General features: G+C 37.0%; 1 protein-coding gene across 1 annotated transcript in view; it reads right to left on the minus strand.

The window, feature by feature from the left end:
- The window catches only part of LOC310927231 (calsyntenin-2-like), a gene marked incomplete at both ends in the record, with an annotated part of 154,872 nt that overhangs the window by 23,534 nt on the left and 113,393 nt on the right, over positions 1 to 17,945 (minus strand). The window contains 2 exons of the mRNA XM_083889526.1: positions 92 to 277; positions 4,901 to 5,050. Of these exons, the coding sequence (XP_083745652.1) occupies positions 92 to 277; positions 4,901 to 5,050 (336 nt within the window). The remainder of the gene's footprint in view (positions 1 to 91; positions 278 to 4,900; positions 5,051 to 17,945) is intronic.

Below are 17,945 nucleotides of genomic sequence, written 5' to 3' on the forward strand. Positions count from 1 at the left end.
TTCTCCTCTTTGCGCCCTTAAAGCATGACAATCACCTCGCTTGTTCTACGCGACGTTTCATTACATCACTGTTTCACTTCTTTGTCCTTACCGCAGAGCTTTTGCAGAGACTTCTCAGAGTAGGTTTCACGGTCGCAGCCTTTCCCGATGTGATTGGTCTGCAGCTCCACCATGGCCTTCATACCGGACAGAGGACCGCCACAGGTTTCCAGGTGCATCTTGGGGAACAGCTGCTTGCTCCCAGTTCCTGGTTCATAGTCCACACGTTTGCTCCAACCTTTACGGATAAATATGTGGTCAATGCTTTGAAAATAGTATTGATTTATTTTTTTATCAGTAGGTCTGGGTAATAATTCAATAACAATATAAATGGCGACATTGTGGCAGTGAGTTTAACCAGGTTTATTCCATAGACTCCACAGGGATAACAGTACTGGGAACACGCCCTTACCCACAACCCAACTGGGTGAGAGAACACACCCCTGAGTGCCCGCCACAACATCATTGTCTTCAATATCAACATGATAAAGGTTTACTATATTGATTTGATGTATGCATTGTGCAAACACACACAACACATGATAAAAAACTGTCTCATAATAATGAGATGTTTCTAACCTGCAGTTGTGTGCATCCATTATTCTCTGTTTAACAAGTGTTTGTTGTTTCCTGTCCATGAAGAAATCAACTTCAACACTTTCAACAAATTCAACACTTAATCTTTGATTATCTGCCATTTTATTGCAAAAAAAAGAGTAAAGAATATAATAAAATAATGATGTTATGATAATGTTTTTGGCCAAATTGCCCAGTCCTGTTTATTATATAGCATCAATTCATCATGGCTTTGTCACTGTATGTGAACATGGCACCTGATGGATTGATGGATGGACAGATGATAGATAGATAGATAGATAGATAGATAGATAGATAGATAGATAGATAGATAGATAGATAGATAGATAGATAGATAGATAGATAGATAGATAGATAGATAGATAGATAGATAGATAGATAGATAGATAGATAGATATTAACTACTAGTCAAAAGTTTTGGACACATCTACTCATTTGTTTTTCTTTATTTGCACTATTTACATTGTAGATTCTCACTGAAGGCATCAAAACTATGAATGAACACATATGGAATTATAAAGTGTGAAATAAGTCTCAATATGTTTCATGATTTAGATTCCTCTAAGTAGCCACTCTTTGCTTTGATTACTGCTTTGTACACTCAGCATTCTCTCAATTAGCTTCATGAGGTTGTCAACTGAAAGGTTTTCCAACAGGCTTGAAGGAGTTCCCAGACATTCTGAGCACTTGTTGGCCCGTTTGCCTTCACTCTGCAGTGTGTCCAAACTTTTGACTGGTAGTGTAGATAAAGATATGTGTGGCTAAGGCATACTAACAATGTCAATCAGGGTATAAATGAACACAAAATGTACTATAAAATGCAATGTTAATACATAAATTAAAAGTGCTGGCTTGTCATATTCTTGTTCGCCTCAGTGAAACTTTTCACTTAGCCTTTCTCTGAAGACATCTACAGACATCTACATCTGTCACGCAATCTTAAAACTACTCGTATGTAATTGGTTCACCGTCGACCTTCTGTTTTCCTTGCCGACTTTAGTTTTCTATAATACATTTAAAGCATTATTGGGGCTGCCCACAAAAAAGCAAAAAGAGGAACATTTGATGTTCTAATATTTGTAGGCCCATAATAATCCCGTAAAAGTCAGTGGTAGAGAGAAATGTTGCAGTAACACGGCAGATCTGGAAGAGAAAGGTGTCCCCCTCCTTGGAACTGTCAGTCCAGTTGGCTGGTGTTACATTTACATTATACAGGTCTGATATTTATCCTCAGTGTGTGTGTGTGTGTGTGTGAGAGAGAGAAAGAGGATTCTTGTGCATGATTCTGACCATTCGAGCTGTCGCCAAGCCCACACAATATAATATGAACTTTAAAAAAAAGAAAAAAAAAACATTAAAAAAAGAAAAATGGCATGTGAATAAATAGGCGGAATCTAAGGTGGAGCAAGACATATTTAGCCTCCGCTCATGTCAAGGAGCCCTGTGTTAAAAAAAAAAAAAGCCGTAGCAGATGGAGGCACTGCTGACCTTTACATACAGATGATAAATGAGGTTATGCGCGGACTTGATATTTGTGTGCGTCAGTGCATTATGTTTTATTCATAGCTCCAGGCTACGAGAGGTTAATGGTTTTACAAGTGGATTATGCGGCGTGGTTCCTCCTTTATGAGTCAAAATGCAAAGTATCATGCAACATTGATGGAGATGCGAGCAGGGCACGATGGCACGTGAGTCAGCCTCAGTCAGAGCTCGAACTTTCAAGATCAAGCGCTTTTTTTTGTCGTTTTTTTGTTTCTATTTTAATCCATCGCAGTTTTTTTAAAAAGATCAAAAATGAATATGCGTACCTTCCACTCTTAAACACTTTCATCCCATTTACAGAAATCAACGGTGTCTGTATCGCTTCATGATGACGACATTTTATAAAATGCTGCATGCCATTTCAGACCAATTTTCAGTCCCTCTATTCCTCAGTGACGTATACTGACATTTCCCCTTCCCTAAAGTCTAAACAACTGGTCTTCATGACATTTTCACTACACAGTCTCCTTGGACTGATGGATCTTGTCTATCATCTCTGTTAAGGCTTGGTCATGTGGGATTTTCTTCCCTAATAAAAGCACAATTTGTACACCTTGTTATTATATTATCAAACTGTCATGTGTGCACTTATACCATGGCCACTGAAGACACCACAAGTGGAATTTAAATGATGTTTTATCCTCTGTCTGAGCTACAGGGTACTGGCTGATATAAGGTCATGACATACATTATCTCTTTATCAAATATTTTTGCCCATTTAGATTTCATTGTTTGAATAACTGTGTAAACACCGAGGAGAAGATTTGCTCACTTAGGCTGTTTTAAGTTCCTCTTTCCGCCTCTCAGGCTACAAACTCTGCACTTCTGCTCTAACCTGATTATAGGAATGTTTATTGCATAAATAGGGGAACACTTTATAAAATATATTTATTATAATAATAGGAAAGTCACATTATTTGCTTTCATTTACACATGTAAAGCACCTTAAGTTGCATCTTTGCATACACAGTGTTCTATAAACCACTTTATTTCTATGGTAATCAAAGTAATATCTTAGTAACAACAAAGTGTGTGGGATATAAAAGAAGCAGTGATTCTATTTAACACACTATTACTTAGATGTTTTTAGCATACTGTAATGGAGAGTGTGAGGGAATGTAATTATTATTATTGACCTCTGTCAGGTATATGTTTTTGCCATCTGTCTGTCTGTCTGTTTGTCTGTCTGTTAGCAACATAACTCAAAAAGTCGCGGACGGATTTGGATGAAATTTTCAGGAAATATCCGAGATGGAACCAGGAACAAGTGATTAAAAATGGTTGTGATCCGTAGACGCAGCGCGCTGGCAGGGTGTATTATGTAGGCACTGAGCTGCCTTAGCGGAGGTCTGTGTTCTCCGAGTGCTTTTCTAGTTATTATTATTATTATTATCTACAGTAAGTGAAAAAGCTGGCAAGAGCAAGCTACATACGTGACCAATGCAACTGAGTAACTCCACTCCATGCTGTCTGCTGTCTCTGAGAGAGTGGAGGAGAGAGTGGAGAAGAGAGTGGAGAAGAGAGTTGAGGAGAGAGTGAAGGAGAGAGTGGAAGAGAGGGTGGAAGAGAGGGTGGAGGACAGAGTGCTTGAAGCATGGCTTCATTGACCCTGACTACATCAAATCTCAATCGCCTGTCAGAAAGCACTACAACATTATCACAACAATCATGCAGGTGGGCAAGTCAGATATTGACATGAACGCCAGAGAGTTATTTCATCAAGTCCAGATGAAATAATCTGCATTTTTTATGTGTATTTCCAAGGATACAGGCACCCAAATATGGACTTAAGCTTTAAGACACTTAAGGCAAAAATGTGCAAGAACTGGACATCACTCAAACAGAAGAAAGTGAGGCACAGTGTGCATGAAAAGGATTGGCAAAATTACATTTGAATAGCAATAATGTGTTAGTGTATTGTTTGGCTATAGATTTACCACAGCATTTGTAAAGTGCTGGGTTAATAAATAAATGCAGATATAACCTTCTTCTGGAAGATCACATTTCATTTTACTGAGCGAATAAGATAAGAATAAGATTTATTCTGGTCAACCCATATTCTACCCACACTTTTTAAGACTGCGAGAATACATTTCTTTATCTTTCCGATTCCCAACCCCCCCCCCCCCTCCATCCAGCTTTATCTTTCTCTGTCTTCTACTTTCATTCCTGACTCTTGAGATGCTGCAGAGCTGACAGGTGGAGCAGCGGGGGAGACGGACTGGCTCGAATGCCAAGTTTGCTGGCATGTTATATCTCAAGTCCGCTTTCCCTTCGGAGGTTTCTGTCAGGTCGTCTGATTTCCTCAAGAGACGTTCACTCTAAAATGAAAGCGTTCCCTCAAGGGGTAGGAAATGTACCAAAACTGCGCCGAACTTCCTGCTTCAAATGTGAGGGTGTTACTTCAGCAACGTTGAAACAACATGTCAGTGCACTTCACACTGACGTAGAAATACATGCATTTCTGTCAAGTACTCGAATGTAAATTAAAGCAACACAATGTAGGATTTTAACTTTCAAAGGCAGAGAACGGTCTGCATCTCCTGCACTAGAACCAAGTAACTTCCGGTTTCAGGCGCGTGCCACAAAAAGAACTATAACATTATAGCAGACACTGCGTACTCCCAATACCAAACAGCAAATCCTGCATTGTGTTACTTTAAGGCACACTGCAAATATTTCAGCCTATTTCTTTTTTTTTTATTTGTAAAAAGATTCCGACCTTGCCATCCAGGTTTGCAGACAGGCTTGACATCAATATGCACGGCCACGTCCTCCTTGGCTCTTTTCTGACCACAGTCAAAGGCCGTAACCATAATCTTGTAGCTCTGCTGCTTGTCATAGCTCAGTCGCTCTGTATTTCTGATGTTGCCTGAAGAGAAAGAAAACATAAAGACAATATGCATTAGCCACTGATGGAGAGGAATGAACTGCCCTGCTTGTTAAGTAGTAGTAATAAACTGGGATAAACACTTGCTGAAAACACTGTTTGACATAAAGAAGCAGCTCTTCAAAAAAAAGGTAATACTTACCATGTAGTTACTGTAATGTAAACAGTAGGTATATTAACAGCGTAATATTATTTTATGTCTATAGTAATCAAGTTATCAGCTTGGTAATAGCAACAGAAAATGTAATAGAAAACACTATTACCATGTTTTTTTTTTTAAAGAAATAATAGAAATAAGAAGGTATAACCATATTATTATGGTATAACCATAATAATATTACAGTAAAACCATAATACCATTACTATCGTACTACGATAGTAATGGTAGTACTATTACATAAAGTACTACCATTCTAGATAGATAGATAGATAGATAGATAGATAGATAGATAGATAGATAGATAGATAGATAGATAGATAGATAGATAGATAGATAGATAGATAGATAGATAGATAGATAGTATGGGTAATGGGTATCTGTCATTAATTCCAGTTTAATTCAAGTCTTTCTAACTCTAACACACACACACACACACACACACACACTGGTTTTACATTCTTTGTGAGGACACTAAAACCCGAAAAGTAGGTCTTAATCTTCACAAAACTCATTAAAGTTGTGTGGAGCAGCCAACATGTCCTCACAAAGATAGGTTTGTTTGACAGTTGGTGCACACAACCTACAAATACACACACACACACACACACACACACATACATGTCTTTACCACATTGTGTGGACCACGTTCTCAGTAGTCATTGTGTGGACCACCACTTCCACTGTAGCTAGAAATGTGCAAAAATCAAATCCTTCACTAGATGGGAGTAGAGAGCAAGAATCTCACTTCAGATTCGAAAACACTCAAAGAAAAGCAAAAAAAGTTTTCTGCTGCACTTGTGTGGACCGGTGACTGTTGCTAGGCAGACTTTAACATACGCACATGTATTTGTTTGTAGGTTTTTAGAACAGTGGAGCAGGGATCTCTACAAATATATTAATCTTTATTATAGTAGTTGATTAGTGAAGTTTCACACCTGAAATACTGTACTCAATACATATAATTAATTTTTTATATATAAATTAATTTTAGGTTAATTGTAAACACTTCCACTACTTATTCTGAAGACAACTTGTACTTTTTTTTTTTTTACTGTACTTTAAGGTTTGTTTACTGAAAAAAGTCCATGATTCACAGCCAAAGTAACACATCTATTTTAAATAATAATAATAATAATAATACTGACTAATCTGTGGGTTTCTTATGATGCCACAAGTATTTTTTAATTACAGGATGAGTTTTCTATCACATGTAAAATACCACATGTATTAGCTACCATGTAAGTAGCTAATAGAGATATTAAGTACTGAATCAACTCTAATCACTTTATTTGAGCTGCAACTTAATCAATATGTTGCTTATTTATTTATTTTTAATAATTGAGCTTGGTCCTAAAAATGTCATTTAATTTAATTTGATTTCTCTCATATTCTGATTTAATCACTTATTCAAAATAGTTAAACAATTAACAATTAATTTAGTAATCAATTAATATATTAATTGTTGCAGCTCCAAAAAGTATGAGAAAAATAACACAAATCACTCTATCAGTAACATCAAACATCATTTAATGATAAAGATCACACTTCACAAAGGAAGTGTCTTTGATAAACTAACATCACTTATGGGAAAACCATAATGTTCCCTTCACAAGGATCATCTCATTATAAAAGAGGAGGTAAACAAACAATGAAAAAAATTAATACATGAAAAAATTTTCACCACTTCACCATCTCATCACTTCACCAATTCACCATCTCATCACTTCACCACTTCACCATCTCAACACTTCACCACTTCACCATCTCATCACTTCACCACTTCACCATCTCATCACTTCACCATCTCATCACATCATCACTTCACCATCTCATCACTTCACCACTTCACCATCTCATCACTTCACCACTTCACCATCTCATCACTTCACCATCTCATCACTTCACCACTTCACCATCTCATCACTTCACCACCTCATCACTTCACCATCTCATCACTTCACCACTTCACCATCTCATCACTTCACCACTTCACCATCTCATCACTTCACCACTTCACCATCTCATCACTTCACCACTTCACCATCTCATCACATCATCACTTCACCATCTCATCACTTCACCACTTCACCATCTCATCACTTCACCACTTCACCATCTCATCACTTCACCACTTCACCATCTCATCACTTCACTTTTTCAACTTCAACTTCACTTAAAATTTTTTAGCACCATTGATTACTGTAGAACAAACTCAGTAATAAAACAATTTGCTATCAGCATTTTAAGTCCTGCGACTGTCAAAGTGCTTACAGGCACCAACATTTGGGTACATTTACAACCTCTGTTCAACCAGAAAAAAACTAAACAAAACTACAGCTGTTTACGTCTGGATGATACAATATAATTGTACACATAGTTTTTCACATCTCTCCAATCGCGCCTGGAGAGATCTGGCTCTTTGTCAATGGCCTCATCACAGATCTCTTTACCTGGAACTCTTTGCAGAGTCATGTATTTGCCAAGATGCTTCCATACTGCCTGTTTTTCTGCAGATGTCCAAGATCTCCGTTGGCCTTTTTTGGGAGGTACGGTTTGTGGATCCACACCTGACATTTAGAAAAGAACATAAGACACATAGTGAGTGCAGCTGATTTGTAATTCTGAAATGTTGTGTTTCCTAGAACATCCTGGTGAAACATACTGTAAAAGTGTATTTTTAACCCCACAAGTTGGTTTTGATGCAGAAGAGAGTAATATGTACTTTGCCACAATAGACTAATCATAATCCAGAACCCTGAGCCCAGCAGCTGTTTCTGTCCACCTAACATTCCATCCCTTACACCACAATCACAGCACAGCGTCACATGCTTCATGAAGATGCAGCTGAAGTGTGTGGACAAACTGAGAGAGCAGGTAACAAACGCATGATATTTCACTTTTTTTTTTTTACAGTACTATTCACTTACAAAGCAAGATTTATTTACACAAAACCCTGGAACTTTCCCTTTATTTGTTTTGTTGTAATTGGAGACTGTAGAAGTGATCATACACAAAAGCAGGAGGAGACAAATAAGACAGAAGAAGAGTTTACCTATTTTCTGAGTCTTCTTAGGCTTTTTTGGTGGAGTTGGAGCTGAGGTGTCTGGAAGTTGAATGGATGTCTCTCCTACAAAATAAAACAGATCATAAATCACCCCAAATTATCACATTTATATATTATATATACAATAATAGCCATATAATAATGCTCCTTCACTGATCATACCATATGATTCCTGGAATGATGATCTTGACCGCTTTGATGTCTTTTTTTTGGAGGACTCTTCAGGAAGAAGAAAAACAGAACTGTATTATTTTAACAAAGAAAGAAGTAACATACACTCAAACTTACAATGCAAAATAAAAATGTCATTCATATTAAGGATTAATTATAGAATACTGAACTGTTAATACACAGGAGCAGGGGCAAATTAATGATAATTACTAAGAGTTTACCTGTTTCCTGAGGCTTTATCTGCTCGTCTGGTCTTGGAGATGAGGTTTCTGCCAACAGACTCTCAGACGGTGTTTCTTCTACAAGAGAAAATATAAATGTAATATCATGTCAGTATTAAAATGTCATCATACTGACAGATGCTGTAAAGGTAAAAGTGCACATTTTTGGAAACAAAAATAAATAACTCAAAAGAAACAAAAACGCTACGTTTATGACTTGAGTTAGGTTCACAGAGTATGTTGCCAGGGTAACTGACTCAGAGTTGAGCCGAACTGGCATTTTGAAACCAAAAAAAAACAGAGTTTCCCTCATCTCAGGGTTAACTAACTCCCCAGGCCCCAGGATGTGACCCTAAATCAGCTGGGATTGGCACCAACAGCCATGTGATACTCATATGGAGGATAAAGTGAATAAATGTGTAAAATAACTAAAAACTAAAATAACTTACCATCATATTCTTCTTCTGGTTCAGAAGATTGGTCTTCAAACGTCTGTTCAGCACTTATTTGTGAAGCTGGAGGAACTGTTTTGATAGAACACACATCACAACATAAAAAACTTCAAACGATACTCTGTAACTTACTACTTTCATACTTACCTTCTATGTCTAAACTGATTTCATCTAGCGATTTGCCTTTGTAAACCTCAGTCCCACATTCTATGGCCATTAGCAGTTTGCTAATCTTGGCAAGCTGAAGCGTGTTCTCTGTTAGTCTGTAGTATTCGCGATGAACGCGAACATCATGTCCCATGAAATTTGCTAACTGATCCAACTCATTGTCTTTAAGGTTCATGATTTGACTCAATGTGGCCACATGTTTTCTCAGGTAAGTTGATGTGAGTGTTTCAGGCCTTTCTGCATCACATGCATTGGCATATTTTCTCAAACAATCTGAACCACGTAGATGAGACTTTGAGTTCTGTCTTGCAAAGACATAATCGTTCGATTCCAGGACCCCATTTTCATCATTTCTCTGTTTGATTAGGAAATCCAGTGACTCAGTCATCTCACTTGTGAGGAGTACAGGCACCTTCCGTCCTCTCTTTCCTCTTATGACAAGCCTGGTAATTGTGTTGCTTAAGTTTTGTTCGAATTTTGAAAGACACTGCATGACGTCTTCGTTTGGTACGTCTTTGACTCTGTTCTTGTAGGTCAGCAGAGGAATTCTGGCAGCTTCTCCTTGTCGCCGTCTATTGAACAGAATAATCTGAGAGAGAAGGCACTCACTTAAAGTCTTGTAAGCATCAGGGTTAGGTCCAGTCAAGAGCATCTGTTTTGCTTCTATCTTTGTGCTTTTTAAAATGTTGTTCATCTTCATCACATCTGCTGTTAAAGGGATCATGTCTTTTTTATTCCAACGATCCTCCTCCAAGTTGGTTCGGGCACGACGTGACACATAAAGACCCCACTCTGTGGACACTAACCCTAAGAAGCTCCGAACTCTGGCAGCAGCCACATCGTCCTCATTCTTGACATGTTGGCCAATTACAATTTCACAAAGCGTCTTCAGCGAATGACCTAATTTTATTGCAAGAGATGGTGTGTCATAACGATATTTCGCCTTCAAGAAACCACTGGCTTTTTTTGCAGCATCAACAGCTAGTTTAAAATAAGGAGGCACCAAGATATCTTGTAGGTTCTTCACCCTCTGGTTCATGGAACGAGCAGCAACAAGAAATCTGCCCAACTCTCTCATCTTCTGGCTGACGTGACCGTCCTTTGATTGATCACTTCCATGCCTCTCTAGGAGTCTTTCTCCATATTCACAGATGAGTGGGTCATTTTTCACTTGTATAGATACTTTATCAACAATCATTCTGCTTATAATCTCTGAGCACCTTTGTGACGCTTGTCCTTCGTGAGGTAAAAGAGAAATGGCAGCAGACTGAACTCTTTTTCTTTGCTTCGACTGAACTTCAGGCTTCTCGTTTTTTTTACACCGTTTTTCATGTCTCCATAGTTCATTTTTCTTGAAGAACCCGAAACACTTGTTACATGGTAAGTAATCATTTGGCTCAACTTCTTCTGTTGGCTGCCTGTAGGTAACAATCTCACCTTGTCCTTCCTTCAAAACGTCAACATTATGGTAGTAATCTCCTTTTTTGCGAAGTGACGCTAATATCTGGCTGCATGCTTTCGGATTTTCACACAGTGCTAGGGCCACTTCTTTTTCATTACTGTGCTTTCTCTTCAAATGCCGTGCCATTTTGCTCTGAGGATGTTTACAGTACACACAGTAGTGTTTTTTGTCAAATTTTCGTTTCTGTCCTCTTCTGCAGCTTTTCACACTAACTTTTGATTCCGTTGTCTCGTCTTCCCTGTCACTTTTGTGTTTTGTGCCACAGTCTTCGTCAACATTGGAGTTGCAGGGGTTGTCGTCTGAGTCACTTAAGTTGTTGGCAGGTTCATCTTGAAGTTTAGGGTTTATTTTTAGTGTTGATTTTGTGTTATTTTCAAGAACCTCACATGTGGATTCGCTGTCTGAGGTCTCTGAGGCTGATGGCACATAATCACTTTCCAGATCATGGCTAGATTCTGATAGAGAAGCATCACAGTCCTCCTGAAAAAACACAATGATCAATTATAAGTTCACTCACTGACAAATGGATAATTTTTGCAGCACTGTGATCCGTGCAAAAATAACTAAATATAATAATGTAAATATTAAATAATAATACAAATATAATAATAATTTCAGTTGCATTGCAAAATTTGGAATGCTTCAATTAATCAGTTTCCTTATTAAAAGGGAAATAAACAGAGTTTACAACAGTATACATTATATTGTTACAACAAGAAATGATCCAATAAACATACATTTCCTTACTTTTTGTGCTAAGTTTAGTTCACAATGTAAAAACTGTGTTCATGTGTCATTACAGACCATTAAGGCCCAATGGTTGGTGGAAAATTAGCATCTGACAGACTGCGGTACTTTGATTTAATCTGCTATATATACACATATATACAGTACTGTGCAAACGTTTCAGTCTCCAGCAGCTCTGTTGTTTTTTTCTGTGATCATATGAATTGTGAATGAAGTGATGCGACTTAAAGCTGCTCTTATATATTAGCGAGCTGTCAGTGAGTTTAACTCATGCAACATGTGTATGTAACAGCATAACAGCATTTTTTACAGCAGATATTTCTATAAATGAAATAGTAGGAAAAACAGGATTTAGCAGTAACATTAATGAAGGTTCCACTCCAGTATTGACAGAGCTGTGTTATTGTTCAAGTGTAAGAGTAGATCATGCTAAATACTCTACACCTGTAGAGGATTTTTTCTTTAAAAAAAAACAAAACAAAAAAAAAAACTGCATACATATTTTCTGGATGTGTTCCAGTGAAGTGAAATAGAAATAATTATCCTTGATTGTGGTTATAGCAGCAGCTAAAACAACAAATCTAATGGTGGCCTGAGTCTTCTGCACAGTACTGTGTGTGTTTATATATACACATATATATATATATAAATATATAAAACAAGGTTCAGTTCAATATTCACAGTGTAATAACATCTGAAATATAATGGAATGTGATCACAACTGAAAATATGAAATGTTTCCTACATGTATGAATAACCTTTTCATATGAATAGGACATAGGACATAACAGTCAACAATAGAACTAGAAGAAAAAAATAGAAGAATTAATAACCAGCCTGTATGATTTATATATTGCATTGTCTCAAATTATGATTTCATTATACTGTAAAAAATATATATTTATATATAATGTTTCATCCATACAAACCAGTAAAAACTGTATGAGCTCCAAATTATGGGAACATTAATTAAGCTTTACTGAAATAATATTCCAATTATGTCAAATGTGTGAAACTTTTAGTCTCTTTTTAAAAACCTAAACATGTTAGTGGCTTTCAGCCGACATCAATATAAGAAACAAAGGAAGAGGAAAACATACCTGTTCCTCTTCTTGTTCAACTTTCCTTCGCTTCATCATCTGAAAAGTTATAAGTTGTAAAATTAACAAGAAGCAAAAAAAAAAACACGGTTCACTTTATTAAAAAAGTACACTGATAATGTTTACTAACACAAATGATTTTCCATACAGCAAAGTTTAAAAAAAAAGTTGATTAACAAATCCTGTGTGTGATGACATGGACACCAAGAAGCAGCCATGATGAATATCATATTTATACTTTGGTCCCCACAAAAAAGGTCTGTCTATCTGTGTGTGTCATGCACTCGAGTGGACACGCCCCCAGAATCTTAGGTTTTAAATTTAAACACTTGGTGACTGTCATTCAAATGTATTAAGGTAATTAGTCAAAATAAATGAGCTGGCTGACTTTACAGACTGATTTCATGTGTAAATACATTTCATAGAAATCATATGACTCTATAATAATACTTCAAATGCACCAGAAAACTAGAAATGTTTTAAAACAGTTCAAAAACATATGAAAAATGACTTACCTCCAATAATTGTAAAGTTTTTTGGTGTTCTTGAACGTTTTTTGCAGTTAATTGGTCCTCCAATCTTTTCTGACACATGTGATGATGCTGCTGCAGCCTCTGAACTCGGTCAGACATGTTGGAGACGCGTTCAATGCAAGTTTGGAAACCTGGACTTTAATGTGAAAGGATGCTCATAAATGTTATTTATTTATATAAATTACTTATTATTTAAGTCATAGTTCTGAGTTTCTATGTAGCATTAAGATTTTAAAGAGTTATTAGTTTAAACATAAAACATGTTTTGTTAGGGTCATTAAAAGTGAAATGTCTGTTTTCCTGTGAATGCAGCATTCTAAAAAAAATAAACATAGTTTGCAGGTGCAGGAAGAGGCGGGAAAGCCTGACCTGACTGTGACCCTCTGAACATATTAACACTTTTCAGTGCAGCCTTCATTGATGGCCCATCAGAGGGAGGGGGGAGAGGGGGGGACATGCTGCACCTGCACTGATGTTAGTCTGCTGTTAATCTGATGCTGCCCATCCCCCACCTTTCTCTCTTACTCCCTCAAACTGCAAATTCTGTTCTGCTCAGAATACAGACATGTTACACATAGTAAAAAAAACTGTGCCTCCTCACCACACACACATCCACCCTGAAATATCTGACTCCATAAAATATAATATAATACAATGTATGGATTATGAGAGCTTGTCTACATGATGTCGTGGATGTAGTGTTTTTATATATATTTTTAAATCGTGAGATTAGAGTAGAGATTTTCTAATAAGTCTTTTAACGACTGTCTAATACGGATGAGAATGCTATACTGTGAGAAATGACAGTGAATCTTCAACCTTACATTTAAAAAAAAAAAATTTGATGAACATTTTTCCCTGTGTTTAGCATTACCGCTCAGTGTGCAACAAAACAGCAGTTAGAGATTGACAGAGTTCTGATCGTCCTCAATATTTCTCAGAAGTGAAAAACATGTTCTTCCATTAGTTCAACCTGATCAGATGTACATTAATACTAGAGAAATATGAATGTTTTATAAATTACAAGTGAAATCTGGGTTACAATGTCTTATGTTCCTGGATCTGCATCTGTTTCAATGCACCTTTGATAATTGAGACCCACTATGTGTGAGACAGGATGGGTGTATTAACACAAAAGTACAACCAAAATGTCATCATTTACTGGATATACTAGCTTCAAGGCAGTGAGTCCAAACCTGTCTTTGTGTTTACAGCCTTTCAGTCTTTATTTCTATATGTCAGTGAGACGAGAGGTAGAGTGTCATTTGTGATGAGGACGTGTCATGCTCACAAAACAGTCGGTGAAGATCTGCCCAATTTAAAATGATTTTTACATCACAGAACTCTGAGCTGTTCTCAATCAACCTGAGAGTCTCAGCCTGAGCCTGAGACAAGAGTGTGGAGGCCAAGGCTGCGACTATACAGTCATGCATAATGGCTCTTTTTGTGTTAAAAGTGCAAGTAATGTAGTATTTTTCAGATTAATGGTGTATTATTTCACACACTTACAGCATCATCTATGAATCAGAACTTGTATTTTTAAGATCTCGACCCCTAAGCAGAGGATTATTTACTAGTTGTCCCTAATTCTGTTAGACTGAAAAAGCAATTTCATGCTGCATTTGACCTATGACCTAGTTTGACCAACATTGCACCTGTGTGAGCCTGTTTAAATCTATGTTTATCTCAGTAGTTATTGTCCATGTGCTGTTCTTGTTTCCTGGGACTGTCCAGTTCAACTGGCCACTCTCTTTACTCACACATGCCTGGTTTATGCACCGTGTTTCGCCATTGTGTCTGCTGTGTCAAGCTCATGTTGAAAAACAAATACACTTTTCTACTTGTGCCTATACTTCAGTTTAGTTTTATTGTAAGCATGTTAGCCTGTAAAGGCCTGAAATTCAGAGAAGAGAAGAGCTGAATATTGTGGAGTTAATCTGCTGTTAATCTGATGTTAGTCTGATGTTAGACTGATGTTAATCTGCTGTCAGTCTGCTGTAGGTCTGCTCATCCCACACCGTTCCCTCTTACTACCTCAAACGGCAACGACTGATTAAATTAGACAAAGACTTGTGTACTGTTCTGCTCAGACATAATCATGTATGAGAAAATCATAAGCATTATGACGGGAACAAAATCTAACATAGGCATGTTAGACATAGTAAAACAATCGCTGTATGGATTATGTGAGCTTTTATGTTGTTGATGTAGTGCTTTTATATATCTTAAGTAGTTATTGAAACTGTCTTTTAACGAAATACGTATTTCAGATGGAAAGCATTTTCTATCTGGACAAACAGGGAAAAGTGCAGTGCAGATACGACAGTGACATGCAATTTAAGACTGAAAATACATCACAAGGCATCTAGCCCATTGGCCTGGTCCATACAGCCTGGACTGCAGTCACCAGTTGTCATGTGAATAAGAAATTTAGAAAAGGAGACAATGGCAGTAAACAGAAAGAGACTGGAAGAACATAAAAAGAATGGTTCAAGAAAAAGAAAAAAACAACTGTGGAGTCAAACTAAGAGAGAAGATGATGACGAGGCTGACAATTATCAAATGTGTGGTTTCAAAGCAAAATGTCAATAAAATTAAGTTTTCAGTTAAACTCTGAGTTTAAAGCAAAACTACTGTTAGGATGGTGATCTTAAGATTGACAGATAACCTGTTTAATCCCCTCTGTGAAATTCAAGTATGACTTTACTTAAAATATAATAAAATTCATGTAATTCATGTAAATTAAACTAATTTTTCAGTTTATTTTTGGTTACGGTACATTATAGATTCAAATGAAAACGTCTCTGAAAGGTAAATCAAAATAACATTGAGTGTATATTATTAATACTGATGCAGTCAAATCTGTTTTATTTGTACAGCACATCTCATAAACATTACCTGAGTGTGCTTACAATTAAAATACATGAAACTCTTACTACAATTTTTCAGTTTCCTTAATAAGCCTATCCTCTACACTCATACACTGATTTATACACATGATTTGCAAAAGTGGCTCAAAAATATATATTTGAATCATTATTTAATTAATCTGTGGCTAAAATTGACTATTTCCAGTTTAAATATTATTATTATAATATTATTATTATTATTATTATAACTCTAATTGTGGTGCTCTGGATTATTGCTAAAGTTTTTGTGAATAGTAAATAGTAATAATTATAATAATAGTCAAAGCTCTGTTTGCATTGTTTTTCATTTGAAATGTACTGTCTGCCTTTGAAATAGCCAATCACAAAATTCCCCTGCTTCAGCCAATCACAAAATTTGTCTTCACTCCACCCATTCGAAAAAAAAATTTGGGTGCAGTAACACTGAGTGGCCACATGGCAAACTTTAAACACACACATTTCTGAGTTTTCTAAGTCTATGAGGACTTCTGCTGAAACTTTGACAGATCATCCATTAGGGTCAAAGGAGCTCATCCTAGCATTATCCTTGTTAGGACCGGGCATTTTGTCCCCACAAGGTAAAATGTCCCCACAAAAAAGGTAGTTTGCCAGGGGGTGGTCCACACAAGCATAGAAAGACAAGAACACACACACACACACACACACACACACACACACACACACACACACACACACACACACACTACACTCTCTCATTCTCTCTCCACTCGTTCTTCGGGGACAAATTAGGTTTTCTAAATTGAGTTAAAAATCAATATGTGTATTCTTCACTCTAACAATAGCTCCCTGTTCTGTTATGGCTGACGGAGCTCTGTTAAAGAAAGTAACTGGTTGAGGAGACTTGTTGAAAATGTTAGTATTATTTCGGTGATGTGTGTAAAGAGCTGAGGAGATTGTAAACGTGTGAGGCTGTTGTTGAAGCCACAGTCCAGCGAAGCAACATAAAACTGGACAAACCTTTTCTACTCGGTGAATAAAAATGACTTGCACAGTCAAATTCTGAACGTGTCAGGTGTTCATTGCATCAGTCGCTGCCATTAAAATCCGTCTCTGGACCTGGACAAGGACAACTGAGGCTATTTTTGTTGTTTCGTATCCAGAGGTTTCGGCTGAAAGAAAGGCTGTCACTCTAATTGCTGTCAGAGGCCAGAGGAGAAGAGGAGGAAAGAGAGCGAGAGAGAGAGAAAGAGGGAAGACCAGAGTGGAGGGGGAACAATGAAGAAGCCAGTTCACAGCACAACATGACTGGGAAAAAGAGCTGAGCCCTGAAATGTCAGAGGGAGAAGAAAGGCAACGAGGTCAGAGTCAGACAGTTCCGACATAAATCTCAAACAGTGACTATTTAAAAACAACAGCAGCAGCAGTAATGGCCCTGGAAGAAACTGGACAATCACTCGCCTTTTTCAAACAACAGCTGCGACAAAGGTGTTACTTTGATTTGAAGGGACATTTCTATTTCTTCTTTCATTATAACATTATCGTCCTATTGTACGCGGCATCAAAGACATCTGGAATTAGTTTATCGTCTTAATCTTGACAGTGAAATACAAATCCTGTCTTAAAAAATTCAATTTACTTCTCACAATGGAGTCTGAACGAGTCAGTTATTAAATAATGTCCCAAATATATAATGCGTTTAGGGAAAGCACTGTTTTATCTTTGTTGTAAATGAGAGGAAAATTACACACACACACACACACACACACACACGTTTGTGATTCATTCATAGTGAGGACACTCATAGATATAATGCATTCCCTAGCCCCTTACCCTGACTTTAACTATCACAACTAAGTGCCAAACCCTAATAATAAATAAAGTAATAATAACTTTGATTTATAGAGCGGCTTTCATGAAACCCAATCCAAC

The sequence above is a fragment of the Microchirus variegatus genome (assembly GCF_963457635.1).
Source record: "Microchirus variegatus genome assembly, chromosome: 5".
NCBI lineage: Eukaryota > Metazoa > Chordata > Actinopteri > Pleuronectiformes > Soleidae > Microchirus > Microchirus variegatus.